Source organism: Vombatus ursinus, unplaced genomic scaffold (assembly GCF_900497805.2).
Source record: "Vombatus ursinus unplaced genomic scaffold, bare-nosed wombat genome assembly UNPS02014801.1, whole genome shotgun sequence".
Taxonomy (NCBI): Eukaryota; Metazoa; Chordata; class Mammalia; order Diprotodontia; family Vombatidae; genus Vombatus; species Vombatus ursinus.
The window spans coordinates 5829600-5839187 of NW_020954579.1; the positions used below are offsets into that span (position 1 = coordinate 5829600).

Sequence of the window (9588 nt, forward strand, 5' to 3'; positions counted from 1 at the left end):
AAGAACTTCTCGGACACCAGAAAGATAAATTATTGGAGAATGAACTCTCTGAAGTGGTTATTTTGAGACCTTCCCCAGAGATGTCTGACAGTAGACAAGCCCTCTCTTAAAGAGAAGGGACTGGCTGGAGCTGCTGAGTTCTCAAAATCCCCCCCCATTTTCACACTGCTAGCAATTCAATCAGACCAAGACAGAGGAAGAAACCCAGGAAAATGATCAAAATCTCCCTCTTCTTTTTATTGAGGTAGGCTAGGTTACTGCCCCCCTCCATCTTATCACAAACAAAAATCATTACTCATTCCTGTTAAAAAAAAAAAAAAAGCAAAATCCAACAATATCACTTTTTTAGAACCTATGATTTCTTTCTTAAAAAACAAAACAAAACAAAAAAAACTAGAACCCTCCCTCTCCCCTTGTTGAGTCCAGTTCTCAAGGAGATGTTGAGATTTGAGAAAATAAGTTAAATGGCCTTGTATGAATCCCTGGATCTTCCTAGAGGGATGTCTTCTTGGAACCTTTGCCAAACTTGGCATCCAGGCCAAGACCTATGGGGGGAGAGAGAGAAATAAACTTAGCTTCCCCAAGGGAATTTGAAAAGTCAGAGGAGATAGGCCTCAAGACCAGCCCTATAGGTCTACACATGTTCAGGATGTGAAATAAATTAGGCGAGGCTCAAAAGAAACCAGAGGCTTTAAATAAAGTGGAATGCACAACACTGGCATCAAACCTTCCTTGGGAGCACAAGCCATGCTCAGGTGACAACTTAAAACAATCCTAAAATACAGAAAAGCATGGAAAATACTGGCAAAATGTAGGAGGGTCAAAAGCTACTTGGTATCAACTTGAAAGCTGCTTTGACTCAGACCATGGCTAGGTTAAATTAATCAGATGTTAGAAAATCAGTAACTAAATGTATTTCCCCACTGGATGGGATGGTGCAGATCTGTCGTCACTGCTGCTAGGGAAGCAGACCGGTGGATCGCTTCAGTCTGGGAGGCTAACGCAAATCAAAACTGGCACTAAGTCCAGCCCCGAAAAGGTGAGCCCCTGGGCGCTTGAGGAGACATGAACAGCCCAGGCTAGAAAAACCAGAAAGGCTCAAGTTTCCATGCCAATCAGTATTAGGATCAGACCCATTAATGGCCAATGCATTTCCAAAGAGGAAGACATAGTCTTAAAACAAAAAAATTCCCCCCACACTAAGACGTGCCTTCAAAATAGCACCCACCAGGCTTGAAGCTTAAGCCACTGCCGGGGCCCAGCCAGGAAAACTCACCCAAGAACACCAGCACAGTGCCTACCCACTGCATGGGGCTGATAGGGTTAGCAAAGAGGATCACAGATGCCAAGATGGTGAAGAACTTGCGGGTTGTGGTGATGATGGAGCAGGTCAGAGGACCAAAGTACACAACTGTCATGAAGATAAAGCTCTGGAGGGAGAAACACAGAGAGATAGGTTCAGGCCAAGGACAGGCATTTGATTCCAAGACTTAAGCCTTCCAAAAAAAAAAAAAGGCAGCACAAAAGTTTATGGGTAATGTGACCATCCCTGCCCTGGACAAGCTTCATTCTGGAGACTCACCTGGCCCAGGGCACTGGTCAGGCCAAACAGAAGGATGTTGTAAAGGACGCTGGGATATCGCTCAGCAAAGCTAAGGAAGTCCCAGAACTCCCCAGTGAACAGGATTCCTGAGTGGGGAAGCAACAAGATACCCAAGGTGACGTAAGGAAGGAGCTGGGATCCTCCCCGACACACGTACCAGAAAGCCTGAACCCCTTGAGGGTCACTCAGATCTCTGGAGAATTAGGGTTGGGAAAAAAAGCATATGGAGCAAAGAACTTAGGGCTTGGAATTATTCCTGTCCCACCATGCACCTTTCCCTGTTCTGTCTCTTAACTTTTCTTGACTGGATAAATCAGAATCTCAATCCTTGACAGTTAACTAGTTAATCCCGTTCAAGCAACCAGATAGCAGAACACAGTATGGAAGAACTGGGTTAAATTCACATTTGCTTCTTGCTTCCCCTGGTAGACTATATGATTCTTGAAGGCAGGCTGTCTCCCCACTCAAGACTGTAATCTCCTCTCAACCTTCTGTCTTCTCTGGACACCTTGCCTAGGGCTTTGCACACAGCATGTGCCCAATCAATGCCTGCTAACTCAATGTGCTGAATAAAGGTAACAAGCAGTGAAAAGGTGATGGGAGTGTAAGGGGTTTCTCCGTAATTCAGGGTCTCTGATATACGACATCTCGAGGCCAAGGCTGGCTGCTGGGCACGCTGCAAGGTTGGCATTAGGAAGGTGAGTCTGTGGCTGACCTAGATCAGGAGAGCCTGCCATCCAGGGGCGAATGGTGGGAACAGCGGAACTGGCTTCTTACCAGCTCCCAAGAGCAATGTGGACCAGAGGTTTATGTTCAGCATCATGTGGTTAGAGCCTGTTTGGTAATGAGCTCGCATGTGATCCTGGGAGACACCTGTCAATCCATCCAGTGTCAGAGACAGCAGCTGAGAAATGGAGGGAGCAGCGTAAGGGGAGAGGGTCAGCAAAGCTCCAAGCCCCAGGGAAGGCACGGCTCTCCCCTTCGGGACTTCTCTGAGAACAGCTGTCTTAAGGCGGAGGCCACGGTTCACAGCATCATAGACTTAGAGCAGGAGGGGACCCAAGGGGTCACTGAGCCCAACCCCCTCATTTGACAATAAGGAAACTGAGGCCCAGGGCAGTTAGGTGACTTGCCCAGGAGGCAGGATCTGAGTCCAGTTCTTCCTGGCTCCAGGGCCCTGTCCACCTTGCCAGGCTGCTTCAATAGATGCCCCATCTCAGCTCTTTAGGTCATGCAAATCATGCTTCTTTCTTAGCCAACCTCCAGGGCAGTGGGGTAATCTGTGGGATGGGTGATTTAGCACTTTCCAGAGAAACAGGCAACTTCCCTCCCCACTAATACTTACACACTACACCTGAGGCTGATAAGTAAGGGTTAAAGTAGAGAAAGCCAACCCTGACTCAGAACATAACAGGCTTCTTCCTGTTTCCAGGGTTCTCAGAACCCAGGTGTGAAAGAACCAAAGGGGACAGTACTTTTCTTCCTCTCCCCAGTCCTTGGACTTTGGGGATTTTACACCATAGTTATATCCTGCTATAGGGTCCCAGAGTTAGCAGGAAGCTTCCTGATACAAAGCTGACTGTCCTTGGCTATAAACCTCACATGCACCCTCTGGGGAAGGGGAGGCAACCCAATACCCAGGCCTTCCCAAATAGCCTCAGTAGGGTAAAGATCCTTGCTAGGAGAAAGACCTTGAGTGTTTCAGAACAAAGAGCGTTACAACTCTCCCACCAGTAACTTCATACCAGAAGTAGCTCTCCATAGCCAACCACATGCTCATCAGCTCCAACCCCTTTTTTGGGCTTGTACATGAAGAGGGCCACTCCAGCCACTATCAAGAGCACACAGAAGTATTTAGCCACTGGGTATTTCTTCTTCAGGAGGGTCACTCCAAGGAGCATAACTGCCGAGAGGAAACAGAACCAGAGATTCAGCTCCCTCCCTGGGACACAGGAAGGAGCTGAAGATCTCATTGTAGAAAGGTGTTATCTAGAGGAAAAGGCACCGGGGGAATGAGGAGAAGGTCCTAGGGCTGGTGTGGAGAAAGGGCTAATTAAGTCATATGGCTGAGCAGAGCAAAGGGCATAACAGGCTGGAGAGAAAGAGCAAAGGTGAATTGAATAAAAAGGTATAGCACTGGGTCTTGGAGGGAAGGGAAAAGCAAAGTACTATATTAAGTTGTCTACTGGCATCTGACAGATATGTAATTCTAATATAATATAAAAAGGAATATGTAATTCTAATATAATTATCTGAAAGAAGTAAGCCTCCAGTCTCCAGCCCTCAGATCCCATGAGGAATGAACCCAGAATGCCAACTCATGGTTATTCAAAACAACAGAAATATAAATGTGTGTTGGGGGCTGAGAGAAGGGAGAATATCTTGAATCTTAATATGAGAAATTATATTTAATATAATCTAAAGGCAGAACCTCTTACATCTGAATATAATGATGAGTGGGATAGCAGAAGTCACAGGGCAGGGTGGAGTTAAATGAGGGAGATGGAGAGTTGGGATTATAAAAGACCTGAGATGTAGCTGCAAGCCAGAGAGGGAATAAGAATGGGAAAATCCAACATTCCTTACCTGGAATAGGTTTACAGGATTTGCCAAGGACCTTAAAAAAAAGGACGCAAGGTACAACTGATTAAATTCTATCACCGTGTAACTCAGATGCTGCTAACATTTCAGTTTTTTGCTCACTTTTCAACTGTTACTTCCGATCAAAATCTCCTTCTTTCACTGAGCCTGACCCCTGTAGCCTCACTTCAAGACTATTCTTTTTCATCGTAGAGACACGAATCTAAGGAAAGAGCTCCTAGGTCGTAAAAACCTAAGCATCTGCTCTGGGCTACCCCTCCAACCCATGTACCATTCCCTGAAGTTTCACCTGAGTTGGATAGTTGACAAACTGTAATGCAGAGTTGCTGGAGACCATGGCACCCAGGTAAGAGAGAGAGCAGGCTGCATACAGCCAGCTCCTGGTCCGATCCACCCTGGCAGTGTCAAAAAACTGGATCACTGGGAGAAGACAAAAAAACACACAAGAGAAGCCTGGGAGGGCTAGGACTGACCACAGGGCAGAGAGGTATGGAAATTCTGAAAGAAATGTTCCTTCATTAAGACAGGAAGCTCCCCAAGGACAGGAACAGTTTCTACTCTCATTAAACTGGAAACTTTCTAAGGGACTATGTGTTTCCTTTTCTCTAAGTCTACTCTCAGGGCCCAGCCATGGGCTATTTCCCAGAGGACATTCTGTCCCAATTACACTGGACAGTTAATTCTACAGTAGTAGAACGGGTGAGGGTGAGAGAGGGAAGGGAGAGAAGATAAGTAGGGGTGGCTCTAAGAGGAAAAATCATTTAAACTAACTGGGCCAACAAATTCCTGAAGTTGATAAAGAAATAAGAATTAGAGCAAAGAAATAACTAACATCTTCAACAATGGTGTAAAATACACAGGACGCCTACTTTCTTCCTTTCTTACTTCTGACATAAAGGATTTGTCCAAGGAACCCCAAACAAATCAGTGAGTTCTAAAGCAGAACGATAGGAATTCGAGAGCATCAACATGGGCTTTAAACCCTATGGGTCCAGGCAGAGATCACCCAGCACCCAGGGCCTGAGTGGTGGTCTCTCCCTGATTAAGTACTCACAGATCTTGGCAAATACTGCATTGATCACACACTGGATAAAGACCAAGGTTAAGGCAAATGTGAACTTCTCTTGTTTGGCACCCTCTCCATATTTTCCCCTCGTGCTGAAAAGGAAACAGGAGGAAAAGAGGAAATAAGAATGATTGTAAGAGCAGCTCATATTAACATGGCGCTCAAAAGTTTGCAATGCACTTTACAGACATCTCATTGGCTCCTTACATCCAACCCGCCCCCATGCAGATGCTATTGGTATCATAGTATTCTCATTTCACAAATGAGGAAATCAAGACTTAAAGAAATTAAATGTCTTGCTTATGGTCAGGTAGCTAGTAAGCCCGAAATAAAATTTTGCCTGGGCCTTCCTGACTCCAAGGTTTAGCACTCCAACAAGCCACATCTCCAGAGAAAACTGGGAAAACTACCCCAAGATGATCACTGGTCTTGGGCAGTGCTGGTAAGAGTCTTGGCTTCAGGAGTATGAAGATCGGAGTTCAAGTCTCCCTTTTGCCACTTACTCAAGATAAAATCTTAAAACAAAGGTGGGAGGTGGAGTGAGTCTCCAGTAAATGCTTTACTTACTTCCCTACCCACCCATACAGTGCTCAAAGCACCTGAACCTGGAGTTCAGGAGACCTGAGTTCAAATCCAGCCTCAGACACTTACTAGCTGCATGACCTTGGACAATTCCCTTAACGGCTCCCAGCCTCAGTTTCCTCATCTGTAAAAGGGGAGTAATAATAATAATACCATCCAGGATTCTGGTGGGGGATCAATGAGATACATTTGTCAAGCGCTTTGCCAACCTTACCGCTTATATAGCGGTAGCTCGCTATTGTTACTGCCATCAGCTGACTCGTTGCACCCTCCCCGACCCCACCCCCGCCCCCTCCCCACTGGGGGGCCCGGCTGTCATTCCCTCCTGTCATGGAAGGCGTGGAGGGTCAAGGCACGAGCCACGCCACCCACGTGGCCCCGAGCCTCGAGCCCCGAGGAGGGCAGTGTCCAGGGATGAAATGGTCGCGGGAAGCCCGGGTCTGTGGAGCAGGGGCGGAGGCGGGAAGCCCCCCGGGAACCCGCCCCAGCTCGGGGGTGGGTGGGGAGCAGAGCCTCTGGGGAATCTGACCGGGCCTGAGAGCCCCGCGTTCTGGAGGGTCCAGGTCGGGGGCGCTCACATCTTCTCCTGCAGGATCCCGTAATAGAAGTAGCAGATGAAGACGCCGAAAAAGCAGAGCGGCAGGCGCAGCCGATCGGGCACCAGGGCGCCGCTGGCGGCCATGAGGCGCGGGGCCGGGCCGGCACGAGCCTCACTCAGAGTCCCCAGAGATGACGGCGGCGGCGGCGCGGGCAGCGGCAGCTCCAGCCGGACATCGCACACCGGCGACGGGGCCCTCATAGGGGCTGCCTGCGACTGCCGGCGCCGCAAGGCCCCGCGGCTATCTTCGCAGCTGCCAGATCCGGGAGGCGGAGGAGGAAGTGCCTGCGGGGTCTCGCGACATACTTCACCGAGGAAGTCGCACCTTCGAGCCTTGACGTCTTTCTCGATGGCCCGGGACACCCAGACCTCCACGGGAAAAGGCACAATCCTGAGTCTTTTCAACAAGGCGCTCTTAGGGGCAGCCCCAACAAGAACCCGGTGAGGGACCTTGGGGAGCGGAGGCGTCCTAAAGTGACGTAACTGGATGTGGAGCCCGCCGATTGGCCAGGTCATTGAAAGGCTGCCGGAGGTAGGGGGCGGAGAATCGGGGAGATAAAGCAGGTCAAAATAGCCTTCTTCCAGGCTTCCCCCGGATCCTAGCGCTTACCTTCTCCGCTAGCGTTTGGGTTTGGGAACCCTGTGGCGCCCTCTAGTGCCCACAGCCTTACCCCTCAGCCCCATTGGATTCCCTAGACTTAGGCAAGTGTTGAGATCTAGGGGGTATCCTCTCCTCCTCTGGCCTAGCAGTAGTCCATCAGCGGGGAAGAGCAGGGAGATTAAGTAAAAAATCAAAAAGACATGACTCCACTAACTAGCCATACAACCTTTCACCTTCTGGTCCTCAGTTTCCCCATCTGTAAATTGGGTATTAATAAAATCTGCCCTTCCTGCTGCACAGGATTCTTATAAGGACCAAATGTGGTAAGGCATAGGAAAGCACTGTGGTGACTGAGAAATGGCCTGCAGTTGCAAATGTAATTGTTACTCAGACCTCAAAGCACTTTCTCACTTATTTCCCATAGCCCCTTCCAGGAACAGAAGAGGTTCAGGATCATGAAAAAGACTAGGATTGTAAAACCCAGTGCTTGCCTGTCTGGTCCCCATGACTGCCCAAGTGAGCTTTCTGGCTCCCTTTCCACTAGCCTCTTTGTAGAATCCTCCCTAAATAAGCTTTCATTTGGGGACATTCAGGTGAAGGGTCACAGACAGCAGCCTTCAGGTCTCTCCGTTCTTGCAGAGCAACCCCACCCCCCAACCACACACATTTTCAGTTGATCTAAACCTCAGACAGCCTGTTGGGCTGAGAGCCACTGCAGCCCCAGTAAAGGTTTCTCCACTTGTAGCCGCCTCCTCCTTTGGCATCATCTCAGCCAAAGGAAGGAAACACTGGGCAGCACCACACCCATGACTTTAGGCCCAACTTGCACTGAAGATTTAGAATATGGTGTCATTTTATTTTTCAAGAGCAAAGGGAGGCAGCCCATTCTTCCTGCTCCCCCCAACTCCCACCAAGGGACCTCTCTGTAATCATTTGCTATTTTGCTTGTTCACTCTCAATGAATTTAGCATCCATCCTTGCAAACAGTCTTCCACAGATGAAATACAAATTACTGGAATAAGGAGCCTCTAGCCCACTGAATTTGAAAGATAAGATGAAAGGATTAAGCAGCCCTAGGAGTGTGGGAAAATCTGCCTTCTCCTCTGGCTGATTTTACAAATACAAGAAAGGAGGGAACTATTGGTTTATCTAGTCGAGATTTTTACTTAATCTCACAGCTTGACCTCCTATTTGTAAAACTATTTAAATACACTCAAATCATACCCAGTTTTCCTGGACAGTCTACATTTCAACAGACACCAACCTATCATTTGTCAGTCCACTAGCCCCAGAAGTCTCCTCCTCTTTAGGGAGCCTTCCTAGACCTCAGCCTACTCCAGTGTGGCTGATAACACATATATCACCCTCTCTTTATATGACTGGTTTCATCTATTTGTTTTCTCTGGGCAAGAATTCTACGGGTCCCAAAATACGTCCACACTAGTACTGTTTAAGCTCAAAGCCAAACTGGACTTGATCCAGTCTCTGATTATGCACTAGGCTTCCCAGCCTCTGCTCTTGTTGCTTTTTGATGCCTGGAATGTCATCCCTCTCTATACTTACTGAATGCCCATCTTTTAAAGCCCAACTGAAAGGCCCCTCTTCTTTCAGAAAGCTTTCCATGATTATCCTCTCAGAACTTTCCCCCTTCTTTCTTACAGAGATAACACTTTGTTCAGCATCCCCGGAAAGCATGTAATACTGTGTATTACAGTTATCTGGGAGTACTATGCACTCCCAGACTAAATTCCATGAGGATACAAACTACTATCTTATCTAAACCCTAACTCCCCTCAGCACTTGGCAGTGTTTGGCACATAGTTGGACCATAAAGCATTTCTTAAGTGCTTACTATGTGCCAGGTTTACTGTGCTAAGTGCTAGGAAATAAACACAAAAAAAGCAAGATGACAGTCCCTTACTCTCAAGGGGCTTACATTCTAGTGAGGGAAGGCAACAGAGAAGTGAGCTGAAAAGAGCAAGCTAAAAGGGACCTCAGAGCCTAGTTAGTCTAAGTCTCATTTTACACATAGGGAAAGTGAGGCTCAGGGAAATTGCTTGACTTGCTCAAGGTCCCACAGGGGGTGAAGCATCAGAGACAGGAAATGAACCTAAGACTACTGCCTCCAGAGTGTGTGCTCCTTCCACTGAATTACACTGCCTTCTATTAACTCATAACATGCATCTTATCTTTGTGACAAAAATTATGAATGAGCAAACCTCTAAAGTGTAATAAGCAGATTCTCTCAGAGTTGAAATTGTCTAGTCCTTCATGCCTTAAATGAATGGTGCCTTCCTCCATTATTTATAGGGTGGGGTAAGAGACTGGTGAGTTCATTTCATGCCATGTTCTCCAGTGTTATGGAAATGAAAAGATAATTTTCAGCAGAGGTGGACTTCTGTGGGTCTACACCTGCTGGGCCTGGTAATTTGTACACAGTTCCTGAATTTGAATGTGATGTTTGATGAGAAGGATGATAAAAGATCCTCTATCCCTAGGATTCCCCAACCCTTCAGAAGAATCCACTAGGCCCATGG

General features: G+C 47.6%; 1 protein-coding gene across 3 annotated transcripts; it reads right to left on the bottom strand.

Annotated features, from left to right (window-relative positions):
* Positions 1 to 211: 211 nt before the first annotated feature.
* SLC35B1 (solute carrier family 35 member B1) lies at positions 212 to 6549 on the bottom strand. 3 transcript variants are annotated; one of them, XM_027873273.1, is made up of 9 exons: positions 6431 to 6549; positions 5259 to 5362; positions 4494 to 4624; positions 4190 to 4220; positions 3349 to 3506; positions 2381 to 2507; positions 1583 to 1689; positions 1277 to 1430; positions 212 to 545 (listed from the first exon to the last, which is right to left on the bottom strand). In XM_027873273.1, the coding sequence occupies exons 1-9, from the start codon at positions 6532 to 6534 to the stop codon at positions 493 to 495; spliced, it is 969 nt and encodes a 322-aa protein (XP_027729074.1). In that variant the 5' UTR covers positions 6535 to 6549; the 3' UTR covers positions 212 to 492. The 3 variants fall into 3 exon arrangements, with proteins under 3 accessions (XP_027729074.1, XP_027729077.1, XP_027729076.1); XM_027873276.1 differs by having other exon boundaries at positions 4494 to 4599; positions 6431 to 6541; XM_027873275.1 differs by lacking the exon at positions 6431 to 6549 and adding an exon at positions 5922 to 5945 and having other exon boundaries at positions 4494 to 4599.
* Between the last annotated feature and the right edge of the window lie 3039 nt (positions 6550 to 9588).